Genomic DNA, 21,074 nt, shown 5'->3' on the forward strand with positions numbered 1-21,074 from the left:
CGCTTTTCTCGCTTTAGGCAGAGTGGGGATCACTGAAGCAGACAATCACCTGTCCTTCAGCGCTTGGCTTTCAACAGCCAAGCCGTCAAAGCAGGCTGGAAGATTAGCCCTCGAGACAGTAGATCTTTCCAGAGAGGAAGTCTCCAAGGAACGTCTACGACTAGCCTGACCAGGTCGGTGTACCGAGCTCGGTGCGGCCAGTCCGGAGCCACAAGGATGACTGGAATCCCTTCTGCCTCGATCCTGCAAAGTTTTGGCAGCAACTTAAGAGGGAGAGGCATAAATGAGCTGTTGAATAAAAACAAATTTATGCAGCGCTAGTGACTAAATAGTGGACAAATAAAACAAATCTATACCATATAGATTCAATATATAAAGTGCTATAGTGCTATAATCTAAATAGATCAAATTATACCATTATAAAGTGCATATAGGTTTCTGTAATATTAATATAAAAGTGCATTGAATTAATATAAAGTCCTTAAAGTGAAAAGGTATTAAAGTGCATTAAATTAATATTCGATAAATATGGTGAAATGAAGTCCTTAAATTGTGATCCGATAGGTGCCAAAGTGCCAAGTGAATAAAGGTGCTTGTAAAGTGGTAGGTGCCCTCTTGGTTCCCCACTCACCGGATTGAGATTGAAAAAAGGCCCTTGGTTTTATTGCACAGTAGCCCGGGATCTGGTGTAAGACTCCTTCAATGTGACCTCCTTATTAGGCCCGTCTCCGAAATCACCATTAAAACAAGAGAGGACCATACATCGTGAAGTAGTTAAGGCTATTTTTATTTCCCAAAAGTCGATTGAATACTTACAGAATAGAATAATGTATTAGGCATAATATCTGAACAAACATGTGGCGCCGCTCTTGGCGTGCGTTCCACATACAGGAAGTTCCCGACTGGACTGGACTGGAATCCCTTCTGCCTCGATCCTGCAAAGTTTTGGCAGCAACTTGAGAGGGAGAGGCATAAATGAGCTTTTACTGACCCCACTGAGCCACCAGCGCGTCTGTGGCATCTGCCAGAGGGTCCCGAGAGCCAAAAACCTCTGCACTTTCTGGTTGATCCGAGATGCCAACAGATCTACTTCTGGAGTGCCCAAACGAAGGCACAACTGCTGGAATGAAGTTAAAGAGGAATAGATCTATGCACTACCACTAGAAAATAGAGGGGGGAAATTATGAGGAGGCTGGTATAAAGATTGGAGCACCCGGACCTTGCTGCTAATTCCTTAGTGTCACCACATAAAGAGTATATTATAATATAGAGAAGAATCAGCGCAAGATGTCCCTACTGGATGAACCAAAATAAACCTAATCAAAAAATAATTGCAACAAAAAATGCCAGATACAAGTGCTCAATGAACCAGGTGGTAAAAGATAAACACTGATATAACAATATAAGAAAGAAATATTATAAAATTCAAAGGTGATGTGAAAATTCCAAGTAAATGCCCTCTGAAGAGTGAACCCCTATCAAATCAAGTGACGACCCAGTGCAGGAAACCATTCGTGAGCTAGGAGATCCACACAAGTGTGTAATGGCCGCTCACCTCCATTAACACTCAAGTGAGCGTTTTCAGGTGTATATGGTCAACCTGCAGACCCTCTAGATCCAATCTCCAATCGATCACACTCCTCCAATTTATGTGTGCTGGATGGATGGATGGATGAGGCGATGTATCTCTCCAATAGCCTCCGATGTACTGGAATACCATTATGCTTCCTGGAATGCTGAATGTGCTGGATGGATAGGATGGTGTGTTTCCCTAATGACCTCCGATAACAGGGATAACAATGTGCTTCCTGGGATACTTGTTTCTCAGAGAAAAAGGATAAAGGGGACCCTCATGGTGTACAACTGCTGGAACACCTCCGGATGGAAAGACCAATTCTCTTGATCCAAAGTCTGTCAACTGAGTTAATCCGCCTGCCAATTTTCCATTCCTGGAATGTAAACAGCGGAGAGAGCCGGAAAACAAAGCGTTCTGCCCATAAAAGGATGCCTGCCCCTTCCAAGGCCACAAGGACACTTCTGGTGCCTTCTTGGTGATTGATATAAGCCACGGCCATGGCATTGTCCGATTTCAGGACTTTGCCGCTCTGGATGGCTTGTGAGTGCCAAACGTAACCTGCACCTCAGTCGCAGCTGCCCCAAAGAGGTTAGGCACAAACCACTGGAGACCCTCGGCAGAGAGAGACCCCCCAGACTTGCCACCCGCACCAGAGATGCACCAGGATATCTGTACAGCATGTGTCTGCAGTATCAGAAGAAAAAAAACCCGAGTGTCAGCACTAGGGAATAGGGAGGGGCTCCACCACTGATTTTCAATGGGGAATCCACCGCAAAATGCTACAGAAACATGGCCGCCGATCCTATGCAGCACATGGGCTACAAGAAAATGGCGGCCCCATGCGGCCTGCGGAGCTTCTGGGCCCCTCCAGCCTCCTGGTAGCGACAGGCGAGTCCCCCACGATGATCCACCGGGGTGGTGCGTGACAGGACAGAGGGGAATCCTGGGTGTCCCAACGCATCCACCCCAAAACCCACCAGGGAGAGAGGGGAGGGACAATTACTCACTATACCTGGAACCTGCGGGCGCCACCTCCTGACAGAACCCCTCTCCACCGAAGTGGGGGGCTGTCGACCAAAGGAACGGCAGGACACGGTCGTGTGTGACCCATCAAGACGTTTAACTCGCAGGGCCAGTCCCCGTCTGGAGGGACTGTCGTGGCCGACCAGGCGCAAAGCTGGGGTGACCACTGGATCTATACATCTAGCCTGTCGCCCAGATCCAGCTTAGTTGCTTTAAGATCTCACAGGGGAAAAATCCGGAGAAAAAACAAACTAGAAAAAAATGTTGCCAGGACCACAGATCCCAGCAAGGAACCAAGTCCTTACTCCTGACTAGGCAGAATAAAACTGACATCCTATGGGGGGGGGGGGGGGGGGAATATAGGAATATATCTCCTGTGACTGCCCATAGGTGTAGTCAAAACCTTTTTTTTAGGTCTAGTGTCCTAACTATATGGGGGATGGGCTTTTGAAATGATCAGAGACCTGTGATCCTATATAGAAGGATCACAGGCGCTATGATCATTCCAGAGAGAAGAACGGTCAGCTGCGTTTACAACAGCTGCCCGTCCTCTCAGCGGGTAGCAATCACAGGTGGCCGGCAGCGATCGCGACCGCCTGCCCCATGCATCGGCATCCTTACCGCCGAGTGGGGGTGAGTGCGGTGGCGGCACGCGCTTGCCCCCTAGCACCAGGCCTAGTACTATGTCCGTTCGCGCAGGAGGGGCTGCCTGCTGCAGTTGACTCACTTAATAGGTTAGCAAAAAATTACATCTTTGTGATGGGTCAAATTGACCTGTGCAAGACATCTCACAATCCAATCTAATAATTAGATTTTTGTCTTCCTGTAAAATCCTTTCCTCTGATGTTCATTGACAGACAGCTCCAGATTTTCTTGACCATTGGGTTATGCTGCCCCCTAAGGGAGGACACTAGGCAGGATAAAACTACCACGCCTATGGGACAGTCCCACTTCCTGCTATAGGCACTCAGTTTTTTTGCAAGCAGTGTCAGAAGGATATATAACCCAACTCAAGAGAGGGGTGGGTGCTGTGTCCACCATTGAACAACAGAGAAAAGGATTTTACAGTAAGACAAAATATCCAATAATATTTTTCGTTTATTGACAGACAGCTCCAGATCCTTCTGACCACTGGGACGTGGGGGATGGGGAAAAACATCAGATATAATTCCCCAAAAGGCTAAACCTAGCCAACCAGGTAAAAAGAGCTTAACCAAGAACTGGAGCTCACCTGAAAATTACACCCTCAAAAAGGACTAGTCCTCTCATACAGCAGCCTGCAAAACCTTGCGGCCATAGGCAGCGTCCTAAGGTGCCAACACATCCACTTTATAAAAAAAAAGTGTGCACAGACAAGGTGGCCACCTTGCAAACCTGCACCATGGACGCCTGATGACAAAAAGGCCCAGGAGGCACTAAGCACCCCTGTAGAATGCGCCTTAATAGGGAAAGGAGGATCCTGACCCTTAATAGAATAGGCCTGCAACACCGTCTGCCTGATCCATCTGAAAATAGTCGCAGCAGACGCAGTCAGCCCTTCACGAGGTCCAGGGAATGCAACCCTGGAAAAAACTGTACATGTGCCCTCTTGAGGGGGACCTTGCGGGGGCTGCAGAATTTCAATCTATGGCGGTGTATTGGGTTACCAATGGTTTGGTGACTGTGGACCCAACTGCCTTGAGATCATTCATAAGCTTCTCCCGTGTAGTTCTGGGCTGATCCCTCCCTTTTCTCATGATCATCCTTATCCCCAAAAAGGCAAAATCTTGCATGAAGCTCCAGACTAAGGTCAATTGATGGTTAGTTTGCATTTCTTCCATTTGCGAATAATTGCTCCATCAGTCGTCTCCTCACCCAGCTTCTTGCTGATGCTCTTGTAGCTCATTCCAGCCTTGTGCAGGTCTACAATCTTGTCCCTGATGTCCTTTGACAGCCCTTTGGTCTTGCTCATGATGGTGAGATTTAAAAACGGAAGAGAGATTCTGTGGACAGGTGTCTTATACACAAAACAAGTTGTCGTTAGGTTCACCTTTTTAAAAATTGGACAGAACTAATCTGTGTACCACATGAGCACATACTGTAGCCAGTCTGTGGGAGCCACAATTATTGTTGTTTGGTAGGTATGAAATACTTACTCACTGAATTGCAAGTCAATTCATAGCATTTGCATTGTGTTTTTTTTTCTGAATTTGTTGTTATTCTGTATTTGTTGTTGATATTCTGTCGCTACCATTAAAAATACACCTATAATTATAGAGCCTTCATTTCGTTGTAGGTAGCCAAACTTGCCAAGTCCGCAGGGGATCAAATAATTTTTCCCCACTGTAGAAAACTTCACAGGTCTTCTCACCACAGTTAGAAACACTTTGGTAAGCTCTGTTTTATTTCTTCATATTCCCCAAACTGGTCAGCTTCTTTTTTTAGTTCAATGCACAATGTCTTGTAGGATGTAAAGAATACATGACATTGTGACCTTGCATTCCTTCATGCATTACTACTACTTGGGATTGCCTAGCTTTTTTCAGTTGTACTACCAAAAGATTTTTCTGTGCAGACCACCGTAGCTAAAAGCCGGCCGCTGGGGAAATCAGGTGACCGGACTGGCACACCCTCCCCAAGTATAGATATGTTTCCCTTAAAGGGCAGTTAGAATAGGGCTTGGAATGGGAGTAGGCTTAAGTAGTTAGTATTTGACTGACCTACTTTAACCACTTCAGCTCCGAAAGGTTTTACCTGCTTCCTGACCAGGCCATTTTTTGTGATACGGCACTGCATTACTTTAACTGACAATTGTATATGTATGTACATATGTAAATATTTCTGGTTTAAAAGAAAAAAAACCCCAATAAGCGTATATTGCTTTGTTTGCGCAAAAGTTAAAGCATCTATAAACTGGAATATATTTATGGAATTTTTTGTTATTTTTTTTACTAGTAATGGCGGTGGCGATCAGCAACTTAGTGACTTTTTTTTTTTAGGAACCAGTGACAATGATCAGTGCTAAAAATACGCACTATCACTCTGACACTAGCTGGGAAGGGGATAACATCAGGGGCGTAAAAAGGTCAACTGTGCCCATCCAGTGCTTGGCTATGTGGGAGGTGCTTGTACTAGAGGAAGGCACTGATCCATGTTTCTGCTTTGCAGAAACACTGGATTAAAACCTTCCCTACTGACAGAATGGCAATTTGCCTTGTTAACAGAAACTGCGTGTCCCAAACGATCGGCAAGTCCAAGCAGATATAGATTCCACAGGACCTGCTGATTGGCTTGCGTCCAATCACAGCAAGAGTGGGTCACCAGTGGTGAGCATCCCAGACCTGAAAGCGCAGGATCACTACTAGGAACGTGATACTGCACAGGAGATCCACCTTATATATACACACAGTATACGATCTGCAAGCGGTTAAGCATGTACTGCTAGATGGGTTTGGAACACCAGTCATTTATCCACTGGGGTAAAGTCTCGAATGGAACATTAGAGGTAGAATGCACAAAACACACACCTCCAGCGCATCCATGGATCTTCAAAAAACAATGGACCATCCTTTAGGTATGCCTTGTCGTTCCAGCCCTCCTTAGATCAGGGAATCTAGTAGACCACTGTAAAAGAGCACACAGGAGGGTGTACATGCATAGCACATTACCGAAGAATTATTGTATAAAACTAAGCGTCGAGGAATGTACCCCCTTATTCAGAGCGCTGAAGGGGGTGTGTCCCAAGAAACGCATCAGCTTGCCAGCGCAGTGTTGTGTTTGGCCATGCATTTCCCACACTGAATTGAGATTTAGGGTCATACAAGGCCTGTATACATTTTTTTTTTGTTAATATCCATTTGGCTGTATGGTTTTTGAACAATAAGCCTTCGGAAATGCACTAGGCATGCGTTTTTACAGTTGTCTATTAGAGGTAGAATCCCTAATAATTCATCTTACACCGCCTTGACTTCTTCCAATGTGTCGTCTGGCAAGCAAGTCTAGTATTGAAAAAGATTGATGGATACAACAACAATTAAAGTGGTGGGACTTTATATGTATATGAAGCACTATCCAACTAAGAAAAACGGAATTTTTGTAAAATCTTACCTGTAAAATTCCTTTCTCTGAGTCCTCCGACAGTCGCCGCCTCTTCATATTCGTCACATATGGGGTATTAGACTTTGCTCCGAAGGAGTAGCTAGGCAACAGAATATGTTAACAATAAAGCTTTAACATATCCCACCCTCAAGGGGTGGTCCCCTCAGTCAATACCCTCCTACTTCCTGCAACCATATCTCAGTTTTAGTGGAATAGCAGTAGAGTATACATTCAAACCCCAAAAGAGGGGCGGGGGCGGCGACTGTCGGAGGACTCAGAGAAAGGAATTTTACAGGTAAGATTTTACAAAAATTCCGTTTTCTCTTACGTCCTCCGACAGTCGCCGCCTCTTCATATTCGTCACATATGGGGACGTCCCAAAGCAGTGCAAACATGAGGGGTGGGAAACGCATCCGCGCCGAAAGGCAACGCAGTCTCCACATCAAAGAAAGGAACCTTACCAAAGGAAGGAAACCAGCTGGGCAACAGCAAAAATAAGTGCTCAACAGGAGCAACAACCCAGGAAAAGACAAAAAAACCAGGGGATACAAAAGATATCCCAACAGCCAGGAGTCCCCAACAAGGGACCCTAGGGAACAGCCGCACTAAGAACCTTGCGGCCAAAGGAAGCATCCGCCGATGCCTGAACATCTACTTTGTAGAATTTTGTGAAAGTGTGCACGGTCGACCAAGTCGCCGCCTTACACACCTGGGCTACAGAAGCCCCATGACGGCAGGCCCAAGACGTACTCAGTGATCTAGTAGAGTGCGCCTTCACAGGCACAGGGGGAACCTTCCCCTGCAAGGCATAGGCCTGTTCAATGGTCTGCCTGATCCATTTGGCGATGGTAGAGGCCGAAGCCGCCATGCCCTTCCGAGGACCCTCTGGAAGAACAAACAAGGAGTCCGTCTTACGAAAAGACTCAGTCGATTTAAGGTAAACCCTAATCGCCCGAACAACATCCAGAGAGTGCAATCTCACCTCCTTTGGATGTTTAGGCTTCGTGCACAACGAAGGCAAAACAATATCCTCGTTAAGATGGAATTCCGAAACTCGTTTCGGCAGAAAAGAAGGATTAGGTCGCAAGACCACCTTATCCAAATGAACAACCAGGTACGGAGACTTGCAGGACAAAGCCGCCAGTTCCGACACTCTGCGAGCCGAAGTGATCGCCACCAAAAAGGCGACCTTTTTGGACAACAGAGACAACGAGATCTCCCTGATCTGTTCAAAAGGAGCACGTTGTAACACAGATAGAACTAGATTCAAGTCCCAGGGGGGCAAAGGATCCCTCCTAGGAGGAACCAGATGCCGCACACCCTGAATAAAAGTGCCAACCAAGGAGTTGGAAGCCACGGGACGTTGAAACAGAACGGCCAGCGCAGACACCTGACCCTTTATCGTGGCCAGCGCCAAACGCTGATCGACACCCGTCTGAAGGAAAGACAGCACACGGGAAACCGAGTACGTGCGGGGTGAAAACCCCCTGGACTCACACCAGGCAAAATAGGCCTTCCAAGTACGGTAATAAACCTTTCCCGAGGAAGACTTCCTCGCGTTGATCAAGGTATGAACGACCTCTGGAGAGAGACCCTTCTCCTTCAGGACCTCGGTCTCAACAACCAGGCCGTCAAAGCCAGCGACTGTAAAGCAGGATGGTAAATCGGTCCTTGAGACAGTAGATCGTCTCGAAGAGGCAGACGCCAGGGGGCGTCGACCGCCAGATTCACGAGGTCTGCGTACCAGGACCGGCGAGGCCAGTCCGGTGCCACAAGAATCACCGTGCTGCGTTCCGAGTGTAACCTGCGAAGGAACCTGGACAGCAACTGAATCGGTGGAAAAGCGTACATCAGCCTGTACTGATGCCACGGGGCCACTAACGCGTCTCAAACAAAATATTAAAAAGAAGAAAGAGTCTGGGACAAAAAGTCCCAGCACAGAGAGAGCCAGCCACTCCTGACAAGCTAGACATTAAAACTGAGATATGGTTGCAGGAAGTAGGAGGGTATTGACTGAGGGGACCACCCCTTGAGGGTGGGATATGTTAAAGCTTTATTGTTAACATATTCTGTTGCCTAGCTACTCCTTCGGAGCAAAGTCTAATACCCCATATGTGACGAATATGAAGAGGCGGCGACTGTCGGAGGACGTAAGAGAAAAGTGCTTCCATCCCTATTGTTCAATAAAAGGAGGGGGGACCAAATATACATGAGTATATTTGGTCTGTCATATTCATCTGTTGTACCACTCACAATATGCCATGATGTAATTTTATGCATGTCGACTAAAACAATATTAAATCGCTTTAATACTATCACGTGAGACCCGCCTTACGCAATCTTTTTTATTCACCTGTTCATGCACCAATCATCTCCACACACCTCATGTAAAGTCCCAAACTTCCCCCATACCCCCCTTTTATTTATGTAACAACTGGCTATTGTAACAATATTATATGTGGATTTATATGTTTGTACCTACGTTATATATGTGCCAATTACTATATATTGTATTTTTTCCACCCCCTTTTATTGAAGTCCAGTATTGTGGTTAGCAAAGTGCATAACTTGACCGATTTAGTGAAATGAGCAACATGTCTTCCCTCTACGTGGTCATATCTTGTAGGCCCTAGAGCAGTGATGGTGAACCTTGGCACTCCAGGGGGACAGAGGACAGTGCAGGGCTGCGGATGACAGACACGTACATGGACCACAGTGTCAGGGCTCAGCAGCTTTGATACACTGTGGTCAGTGCACAGGGGAGGGCAAAAACTGGCAGTATCAGCCAGGTTTTTTTTTTGTTTTTTTTAAGGCGTTACAAGGTCCAAATGACAGCACCAGCACTGTACTGTATAACATGCTTTAAGGGAATGGGATTTTTTATTTTTTTTAGGGTAACAATTGCTTTAAGAGGACCCGAAATCAAAAAGTTGCTATCTTATAAAGAACATCTAGGGTTAACTCTGCCTAAACAGTACCCTAAGAAAAGGGTACTAAGAAAAGATAAGCTGCAGAGAGCCTACAGGCATTACTCATCACTAGTCCTCTGCTTTATTTGGGCACAGCATACACTAGTTAAGTATGAGGTGTTTAACACAACATGTAATCTGCTTATAAAGGAATGTACAATTACAAACCAAGGTGCAAAACATACAATTTTTTTCTTCAACTTAATACAGTTCGATATATTTTTCGTATTCAACCCATAACATACCTCATCACTGGGGTCATAATACTGTTCCAGATAAGGGTGAGCAAGAGCTGCCTCTACTTCAATTCGTTTATGTGGATTAAAGGTCAACATTTTGTCCAACAAATCAAGGGCTGAAAAAAAAAGAAAAAAAGTGCGATTTCTAAGTGGTGTCAGTAAAAAATTACTATACTTGATTCTTTGTATAACTGATTTTAACAAATTGAACTGAATCCACTTTTAAATTTTACTTGCAAAAGAATGTTATCTTACGCTATTCAGTTACAATGTATGCACAAGGCAAAAAAATAAATCAGCTGGAATATTGGAAATAGATGCCAAATATAGTTTTTCTTCCCAAGCTTATTCCATACATCATACAGTAGATATTTATTTAATGTTTAAAGCAATGGGACTTTTTTTTTTTTTTCAAACAAGGCAAGAAGCAATTGTAAATATCTGAGGCTTGAGAGCCGGTTCACACTTGTGCGGATGCGCTGATCGCATGTAATTTCGGAGCGCACTGCTCCTTCATTACATGCGATCTCCTGTGCTGATGCAAGTTCAGCCATACACTTTGTATGGCTGAATTCGCAGCGCATCCGCAGAAAACTAGCACGAGGCATTTTTTGAGCCGTGGTGGCCATAGCTCTGTAAACAAGCACAGATTTGAGTTGCTGCTAACTGGACAGACATTTCTCTTAGCTGAAAGAACCCCCCCATCTACTTCTGGAGGAACCCTAAGATTCTATGGAACCATGGTTGAGAAAGGCTGATCTATACATTTGATAACGTTTAATTGAAAAGAAAACACTACGAACAAGGTGCTGAGGAAGTGATCCCCCATCATCACTATGTTACGAGTGGAGCGGGTCAGAGATATAGGAGTCGGTGTAGGACCTGAATGAGGCTTTGGATCCGATATACATGCTGGATACGATCCCTGTAATGGGGATCAACTCATTGTGGTAAGGGGCCAATCTTATTTCTTGGTGGTGGTTTCTCTACACTGGGCTATCGGAGCGTGGAGTGTTTCATATCTTCAATTTGGGATCACATCTTCGGAAGAATCTGTTTATTCCAAGTGTTTGATATCTAAACATTATATGTTTGTTTATGGACTGTGCGGTTCATCCTATTCTCATTATTTCAAGCGACACACCATTATATATTTTTTGCTATTTCATGACATGAAACTGCTATTTGGCCCATAATTTCGCTTGTGCCGTTATTGCCACCCACTGCTAGGAATTCAAGTTGTCTGTCAACAGCCTTAAGCATCAGACTGGTTCACAATCTTGTCCTCCCCAGGTTTAAGACTACAATTAACAGCTAACCGTAGTATGCAAAAGGCTTTCTGATTTTATGATCTGGTTGTCAGGCTGTGTTTTAGTTGCCAAGGCAACCCTTCCAGATTCTGGTTAAAAAGCATAACGTTTAAGGGGGAAGAAAAGTGTGTGTGTGTGTGTATAGAATATGCACATGCTTCCCCCCCCCCCCCCCCCAAAAGTCATCCTTCTAAAGCAAAGAGTATTCAAAATCGATACCACAATATGCATGTATACTATAAATATACATCCAAATTCTCTAAATGTCTCAGAAAGATCACTATGTGGCTTATAACTTGGGGAAATCAGTTTTTAAATCTTTCAAAGCTTTAAAAAAAAAAAAAAAAAGGTAACGAAATGTAAACCTGGATGAATGCGGAGAAATGCCCATTATCCTAAAGATACTATAGTACACAGAAAGCATGGCACTGCTAGAAATTCGGGGGGGGGGGGGGGGGCGCGATCTTAGATCACTGACACAATGAACTCCTATTTTCTAACATAGAACATGTACGTCATAAGTTACCCCTAGTTTTTAGACCCGAATTCAGAGAAAAGATTTCTGCCAATACCGATAACACACAACACTGCTGCTTGTCAAACATACCTTGAGTAAAAAATACCCTGAAGATATAAAAGTGTGAGCTGCCAATATGGCTTCGCTAAAAGCCAATTTGAACTATTATCTTAGTGCAGTCAGGCTGCATATACTCAAATATGGGGCCATTTGACATTTTCACAACATGGTTCTCACACAAAGGAGCGGCCTTGGCTCTCCAGAAGCCCAATGCCCCCACATTTCAATTATAAGGTAAAGAGGGCTCAATTGGATTTTTAGGTTGAAAACTTCAAAGCTGTCATCTTGATCTTCACTTTACCATTTTGTGAAAGACAGACCCAAAACAAGTATGCAGAAAAGTAAAGTGTCAGGCGACCCGATATGCATGCTTCTTCTGGGGCAGAAACCCACCTGAGCTTATATCTTTACACCAAGATTGCAATTCCTAGATTTCTAAACCTGAAGAATGCTTTTAAAAAGGGTAATACATTTACCTTTTGGGTCTGCATTTGGGAACAGCCTATTCCAGGGAACCTTATTTTTATGAGGGAGGGAAAGCAAGTAGTTTCTAGCTTTCAAATTTATTATACAGTTTAGATCCTCTTGAGAAGGAGATCCAAGAATGCCTGTCAATATAGAACAAACATTTTTAAAATGAGTCACGCATTTTTATCATAATTTTACACTACTTAAACATCTTTAGCGGTTGCCCTTACCTAAGATATGATTAAGCTGATCAAGATAATGCTTTCCTGGAAATATGGGCCTATTAGAAAGCATCTCTGCAAGAATGCAGCCGACAGACCAGATATCAATTGATTTGGTATATCCCTATTAAAAGAAAATGAAATACTGTTAAACAAAGCATTTGATGCAGTGGTATAAAGCAAGCACCAAATTTGAAGGAAAAAAAAAAATAAGTCACCTAAAACCCAGTGATGAGTACCCAGCAGTGAATAAGGCTTGGAGAACAAAATGTCTGGAAAGCATAGTGGCTTTAGGCAGGCCATAGACTGCAAATTTGGTGGCAGGAAAGAAATTTGCACGATCCCATCTACACGGACCCGTGCTGACAGCGGAATCCATCCTGACAAGTAACGGTCTGCTCCTGGCAGGGGAAGCCATCCCCGCTGTGAGAAGACAGGGATTATTGCAAGCGGCTATAGCAACCGCTAGTGATAATCGCAAGTGAATCCGGCAGACTGGTTGTACCCAAATTGAATGATCAACTTATTACATTCAACCTACCAACACACGGTTCGAATCTTAGCTGGTTCCTGCTGAACTGGCCAAGATTTGGACCATCTATGGCCAGCCTTACACTACAAAAACAAGGGACGCTAATTGACAATGCATACGACATAGGGAGCTTCGATTGCAAGCTTCTTGAGGACAGGGACTGATATACATGGAGGTAACGCATTGGAGCAAATCTTTGGTGCTAACAAACATATTTAAGCTAATCATAACCCTTGATATGCATCCTGTGTCAGGACTTAACTTTTAGCTGGCTCCTAGATTCAAAGAAAAATTAAGAGCCAGTTTTTAACAAATTTTATGGGTAGAACATGTAACATGTTCCTGAAGGTGAACTTATCCTTTCACAGCCAGAGCTTTTTTTGCATTTTTTTCACACGTTTAAAAAAATAATAGTAAAATTGCTGCGCTAAAATCATATAAAATATGCACCAATAAAATAAATCAATATATGCAATAAAACCATGTATAAAATTCAATCATAGATAAGCTGCTGACACAGATAGAAAAACAATATCTACAAGATGATTTTATAGGATGGTGTCACGCTAGTCTATGATCAACAGTGCTAATGAGCAAACTGATGAATATAAGAAAGTAAGTCCCAGCGTGCTGGCAAAGTCCACATCTACTAAATTGATGGAAAATGTGAAGCAGAGAAAGACCACCACCGAGCAGAGTGACCGGGTACTCTTACCAGCTGCATAGACCCTTGAGGGTCAAACCGAGCCCAAATAAAGATGCTGACACTGACAGGGAAGACCGTTTCCAAAAGCCTCTTTCCAATACTCCTACACCCGGGTTCCCCCGACTCCTCTTGTGTAGAATCCCGCAAGAAAGAAGGTGTCTTGGAAAGAGGCTTTTGGAAACGGTCTTCCCTGTCAGTGTCAGCATCTTTATTTGGGCTCGGTTTGACCCTCAAGGGTCTATGCAGCTGGTAAGAGTACCCGGTCACTCTGCTCGGTGGTGGTATTTCTCGGTTTAAAAAATCAGTTTAGGCCTGAAGATTACATAAAATCTCCAGACATTATATATTTTCTAAAAGCAGACACCCTAGTGAATAAAATAGTGGTAGTTCCAATTTATGTCACACACGATATTACCATAAATATTCAGTAAAAAACAAATTGAAAGTTAATTTTAGGGGGCACAAAAATGCAACAAATTACCCAATTTTTGGTAAAATATAAAAGTCGAGGTTGCACTGAGTAAGAGGGTGGGTAGGTGGCAATGTGCTTGGGTGTAAGTTTATTTAAAAAAAAAAAATGTCAAGCCCTACCCTGTGAAAGGCATGTCCATGCGTTTTCAGCATGAAATATCAGTACATGCCACAAAAAAAATAAACACATCTCTGTACAAATGCTAAGAATGTGCACAGATTTTAGTCAGAGAACACTCCCCTCTTAACATGCAATGCTTAACCACTTGACCTCTAGAAGATTTAACCCTCCCACCCCCCCCCCTACTTTTTCACGACCAGGCCACTTTTTGCGATACGACACTGCATTATTTTAACTGACAATTGCGCAGTCATGCAATGCAGTACCCAAATAAAATGTACGTCTTTTTCCCCACAAATAAAGCTCTCTTTATGGTCTTATTTTTTTTGCGTTATAAACTTTTGTATATAGCACAGGCAAAAAATAATAAAAATACAATATATACACACACACATACATATACATACGCACACACACATACACACTATTTTATTACACTATTTTATTACCTTCTAATTTAAAACCTAATAAAAGAAAACAGTAGAGAAAAAAAAAAACCACACTGGATATTTTTGTAATAACTTACCGTAAAATGCATTTCTCTGAAGTTTGACAGATGCAGCTCCATCTAGTCAGACTATAGGGATATGCTCCTCCTATCAGGAATAGGCACTAGGCAGGGAAAAAAAAAAGCTTAACCACACCAATGGGGGCTGTCCCTGCAGGCATAACCCCACACACCCTGCTATCAAACAGTTTAGTTGCAAGCGGTGTTTAGAATAGAAAAAAAAAAAAAAAAACATTTAAATCCGGAGGAGAGGGGCGGGTGCTGCATCTGTCGAACTTCAGAGAAAAAGATTTTACGGTAAGTCCTTACAAAAATCCAGTTCTCCATCATTCAACAGACACAGCTCCATCTAGTCAGAGACTATAGGGATGTCCCAAAGCAGTATATTCATGAGGGTTGGGAAGACAACGCAAACGGAAACGCAACTCCCCAAAGGCCAACCAGGCAACATGGAGCTCACCCTGAAAAACACATACACCCGCAAAGAGAAAAAAAAAATACTGCAGCCTGCAAAACCTCGCGGCCAAAGGAAGAATCCCAAGATGCCAACACCTACTTTGCAGAATTTTGTAAACATATACACAGACCAAGTTGCTGCCTTGCAGAACCGATGCCTGATTGCAAAAAGCCCAAGAGGCACTCCGCGCTCTCGTAGAATGTATCTTAATCTGGGAAGGAGGAACCTGACCTTTCAGTGAATAAGCCTGAACTACCGTCTGCCTGATCCATCTGGATATGGTCGCCGCAGACACAGCCAATCCCTTACGAGAGCCTACGGTAAGGATAAAAGCGTCCGATTATCTAAAAGACTCAGTGGTCTAAAAATAGACCCTGATGGCCCGAACCACATCCAAAAGAGTGTAACGAAAACTCTATGTTTGGGCTTAGGGCAGAGTGAAGGCAACACAATGTCTTTATTCAGATGAAAATCAAACAACCTTAGGAAGAAACGACAGATTAGGTCAAAGTACCACTTTATCCCTGAATATCACCAGATAAAGTGAGCGGCAGGACAAAGCCACCAGTTCAGAAACCCTGCGAGTGGAAGTGATAGCCACCAAGGCAGCAACCTTTTAGGACAACGAAAGGCGAGAAATCTCCCAAATGTCCTCAAAAGGAGGCTTTTGAAAAACAGATATTACCAGATTGAGGTCCCACAGAGGTAGCAGGGACCTTCTCAGAGGAGCCATATGGCACACCCCCTGTAGAAAGGTACAAATCAAAGCATGCATAGCTTACAGGTGTTGGAAATATATAGCCAAAGCCGACACTTGGCCTTTGAACGTGTCCAAAGCCAACCGCTGTTCAACTCCTTTCTGCAGAAAGGCCAAGACCCTAGCTATCAAAAACAAGCAAGGGTGCACCTTCAGTGATTCACACCATGAAACATACAATTTCCACGTACGATGATATATCTTCTTAGAGGTGGACTTCCTAGCCTTCAAGAGCGTAGGAATCACAGAGTCAGAAAACCTCTATCTCTCAACAGCCATGGCATTAAAGGCGACTGTAAAGCAGGATGGAAGATTGGACCGTGAGACAACAGATCTTCCCTGAGAGGAACTCTCCAAGAAGCATCGGCGACCAACCTTACTAGGTCTGCGTACCAAGACGGGCGAGGTTAGTCAGGAGCCACCAGAATGGCCGAAATCCCTTCCACCTCTATCCTGTGGAGAAGCCTCGGCAGGAGTTTCAAGGGAGGAAAGGCATAAATTAGCTGATACTGACCCCAAGGAGCCACCAGAGCATTTGTCGCATTGGCCAGAGGATCTCTAGACTAGGCTACGAATCTCTGAACCTTCTTGTTGAGGCGAGAAGCAAACAGATCTACCTCGGGATTCCCTGAACGAACAGGAGATAAAACACCTACGGGTGGTAGGGACCATTCCCCTTGATCCTACACCCGACTGCTCCGGTAATCGGCTTGCCAGTTCTCCACACCTGGAATGTGTACAGCAGAGAGGGCTGGAATAATTTTTCCACCAAGGCTAGAATCTCGGCCATCTTTTTGGCTGCCAAGACACTCTTGGTGACCCCTGGTGATTGATGCAAGCCACAACCATGGCATTGTCTGAATCCGAACAATCTTGCAGACGAATCGTCCAATGACTCAAAAGGCTTTATTGTTCTGACAAATAAATTAGTCCCAGATGATAAGTGACATAAAATTGCCATCATCCCATAGGTCAGTACAAAAGAAATGTAACACTGAAAAGTGTTGTCTCCTCTAAGAAAAGTGGGGATTTTTAAGGCAATGAAAAACATGTGAACTAAATATGGAAAAAAGCCAATGGCAAAACCACAATATATAAAAACTATGAAAATTTATTGAGTACAATTGGAATATAAAATGACAATGATGTCAAACTTGAATTAACATCCTGATCCTATATTCCATGGCCGAGAGTGGAACAGACCACAAACGGTCATGGATAACACAAAGACCACAATAGATAAATGCAATGAGATAATGGAAGAGAAGTAAAAGGAAACAAGGAATACACCACTCCCGCCCCGGGATAGCAACACCGGGGGAGGGAGAATGTTGAATCCAACGCGTTTCGAACTGTTTATTGAACTTCTAAGTTCCGATTTTCATCAGGGATATAAGGATTGGTGATCCCTTTTTATTCTTCCTAAAAGAAACCAAAATAAACAAATAGAAGAGAAAGAAAATATGTATAAGAATATATATATATATATATGCATGAATGCGCTGCAAAACTTGCCTTATATATAGCAGCTAAGGATATGAGTGCTAAAATTGCTGGCACATAAGCACACACCCACCCAATCTTCTTGTTCACAATTACTTGTATATAGGACTGCAAGAATCCAAAAATCTTTAAAATGGCTGATGGCCAAGAGAGGACACGGCGAGGCCGAAAGGCTAGACCGGATATCCCATTTGGTAGGAATGTCTGCCCGTCCAGTAGGTTCACGGGGTATGGATAAACAAAGGTACCCCCTAAAGTATGGTGCCTTAAGAGCAAAAGAATATGTGTAAACATGCATGTATGGTGAAGGAACAAGAGATGTGGCCGCATAGGCCACGAACATAGAAAGCAAAAGGGCAGGGATAAATGTATAGACCGACTTCCCAACCATAATGCCTGGCATAGGGTTAAAAAATCCAGGCTAGGGACCAAAGAGTAAATATACTTACTAACACCGAAAAAGGGGGGGGTCCCCAATGATACCGCATCAGGTCCAAGATGTTGCAGGCTTCCCAAAGATGATGCATGTGTCATAAAGTCCTAAAAGCTGTGCACAAAGAATGTAGTACAAAGCGCATGTATAGGATCCCCTTGCCGCCTCCTAAGGCGTGGAGGAGCAGGGGATAATGGCGCCAAATGTGAACCTTGGCGTCCTATGTATACGATCGTGCGTGGCGGGAAGCCACGCACTGAGTCCCTCCCATGGGTCGGCGCTACCCGGAAGTATTCGCGCCCCCACTAGTAGACCGGAAGTGTCGCACTCGGCGCACCGGAAATGACGACGGCCGTCAGCCATCTCCGTCCGTCTTCGGGGGGGGGGGGGAAGTACCATAGGACTGAAAAACCACCGACACATAGGAAGCAAGTGAAAGGCACGGCGGAAAAGAAAATTCCCACCATGTAAAACACTTTGCTTAGTGCCCACCACATATAGGGAATACATGTGTGTGGGCTTACCTGTGCCGGACTGTAGGAGCAAAAATAACCGCCAAGGGGGGATTACTCTCTAACAGGCCATCAAAACAACATTGGTATACCATAAAAAATAGTGATTGAACACAATCCAACCCCAACATAGATGCTGATGATTGGGATCCTTCATACCCCAAAGGGGAAATAGAAGGCTGGGTCTTGTGGAAAAGGGAAGAGGGGAAAGAAAACCATTCCATGCCATAGGGTGCCAGCAATAATCTAGAGCACTCACAATCCACAGACAAAAGCTGGCAGACAGTTCAATGCAGCACATGCATGCCAATTTTGACCAGTAACAATGCAAAAGCAAATTTATACAGAAACTCCGCTCTGTTCAAAATACAGAAACTCCGCTCTGTTCAAAAAACATGTCAAACGGTAAAAGACACACAAAAGAAAAAAGGGGGGGGAGGGGGCAATATAAATGGGATTTAATCTGTCTTGCCAGAGCTGAACCCTTGCAAGAAGGGTCTGAAGCTCTCCAACTCAATCAAACCTGGTCGTTTGGTGGCGTCAAGGGTCCGGATCCAACGTGCCTCCCTTTGGAGTAATAATTTATTCCAATCACCGCCTCTTGGTGGAATGTGAATGCGGTCCAAAACGGTGAAATTGACTCGGGGCATGCGGTAGTGATGATTCCAAGCAACATGTCTGCCTAAAGGTAGATAGAGGTTACCTATTCGCATGCCGGCTAGATGTTTATTTGCCCGAGCCTGAAACTCTTGTTTCGTCTTCCCCACATAAAATGAACCGCATTCACACTCCACCAAGTAGACGACCCCCCTAGTTTTGCAATTTGCAAAATGGTGCAATCTATAGTTTTCACCATTGGGGAGGACAAAGGAGAGTCTTCTCTGTACAAACGGACAGAAGGAACATGCACCACAGGGAAAGGTGCCCCAAGTACGGCATGGATCGTGTCTGTGGTCACCCTTAAATTCACTCTGGACCAACTTTTGGCCAATAGAACCGGCCCTTCTGTAAGTCACAGATGGTTTGTGAGAAACAAATTTGGATAAAGTAAGGTCATCTGTCAGAATGTCCCAATGTTTGGCAAGGACTTTCACAATAGGCTCGTGCTCTTTGGAATATCGTGTGATCATTCTGTGTGATCCTCACGTTGTTGGCCGGACTTGAAAATCAAATCCCTACGCTCTAAATCTTTAACTTTGTTGAAAGACTTCCTTAAGCAGGACTTACTGGCCAGAAATCGTTCGATCAGATTGTCAGCCTCCACCCGGAAGTCGTCAAAAGTCGAGCAATTCCGTCTGGTCCTAAGGAACTGACTATAAGGAATCGACCTCTTGAGCGGCTCCGGGTGGAAGCTGTCGGCATGCAAGATATTATTGCCAGCCGTCTTTTTCCAAAACAATTTACTTAGTATTTTGCCATCCTCACCCTTGAAGATCGTCACATCAAAGAAATCAATCTGCCTCTTGTCGGCCATCATGGTAAAAAATGAATTGAAAACGTTTTGATTGAGACACTTAAGGTCTAAAAGCTGGTCCAGGGAGTCATCCCAGATGAGGAAAACATCTATGTACCACTGCCAAATGAGAATGTGGCAGGTGTACATAAAGCCTTGTCTGAGAAGACCGCCCACTCCCACTGGTACAGGTTGGCGTAGGTGGGGGCACAACAGGTCCCCATAGCCACACTCTGCACCTGGAGGTAGTGGGAACCCTGGAAAACAAAAATATTATTGTGAAGGATAAAGTCCAGCATGGACAGGATAAATTGGTCAAAAGTCCAATTATCCATACCTTTTAGGCTTAAAACCCTTCTGATGGCCTATATCCCTTGATCGTGTGGAATGCTATTATATAGACCTTCAACATCGATGGACACAAGTAGGGCTGATTGTGGGATCTGTAAGTTCTCCAAGATCTGGAGGAGATGTAAAGTATCCCTTGTGTAGGAGGTCAGACCTAGGACATAGGGACGTAAGTAGGCATCAATAACTGTACTGATGCCCTCCAAGATGCTACCATTGCCAGAGATAAATCGGCCTCCCTGGTGGGTCGTCCAAACTTTTATGCACCTTTGGGAGAGCATACATCGTGGGTGTCCTAGGATGGCGGGTCCGTGCAAAATCCCAAATTTCTTTGGTGATAGTGCCTGCCACACCGGCTTCATCCAAAAAGGTGACAAAATTGGAGATTGGACTTACCCACCAGGGAGGCGGATACCCGGCGGTACCATCTCAGGTCCTTGAGGATTTTCAGGCACATCGAAACATAGTTGGCATTGTCCATCAGGACAATATTACCCCCCTTGTCGGAGGGCTTGATGGTAATGCAGGTGTTGTCCTGAAGGGCTTTAAGAGCGAACTGTAACGTAGGGCTCAAATTGTTCTGTGATTTACTGTCACTTAAGGTCTGCAAGTCCTTTGTGACTCGTTTCACAAATAATGCGAGGGCGGGGTTGGAATCGAAGGAGGGGAATTTGGATGAGCCTCTGCGGAGGTTAGATCAAGAAGGGCCAGCAGAGATAGTCTCTACAGGGCCTGGAACCTCCTCCTCATCCTCATCCCAATCCTCCGAACCACTCTCCCAAAGTAAGAGATTCAAATTTTCATAGTTTTTAT

General features: G+C 44.3%; 1 protein-coding gene across 1 annotated transcript in view; it reads right to left on the minus strand.

Moving 5' to 3' along the window:
- The window catches only part of MAPK1 (mitogen-activated protein kinase 1), a 150,012-nt gene that overhangs the window by 17,663 nt on the left and 111,275 nt on the right, over positions 1 to 21,074 (minus strand). The window contains exons 5-7 of the mRNA XM_082263551.1: positions 12,470 to 12,584; positions 12,248 to 12,379; positions 9,891 to 10,000 (exon numbers count right to left, since the gene is read on the minus strand). Of these exons, the coding sequence (XP_082119677.1) occupies positions 9,891 to 10,000; positions 12,248 to 12,379; positions 12,470 to 12,584 (357 nt within the window). The remainder of the gene's footprint in view (positions 1 to 9,890; positions 10,001 to 12,247; positions 12,380 to 12,469; positions 12,585 to 21,074) is intronic.

This window comes from Pelophylax lessonae (assembly GCF_965119305.1).
Source record: "Pelophylax lessonae genome assembly, chromosome: 1".
NCBI lineage: Eukaryota > Metazoa > Chordata > Amphibia > Anura > Ranidae > Pelophylax > Pelophylax lessonae.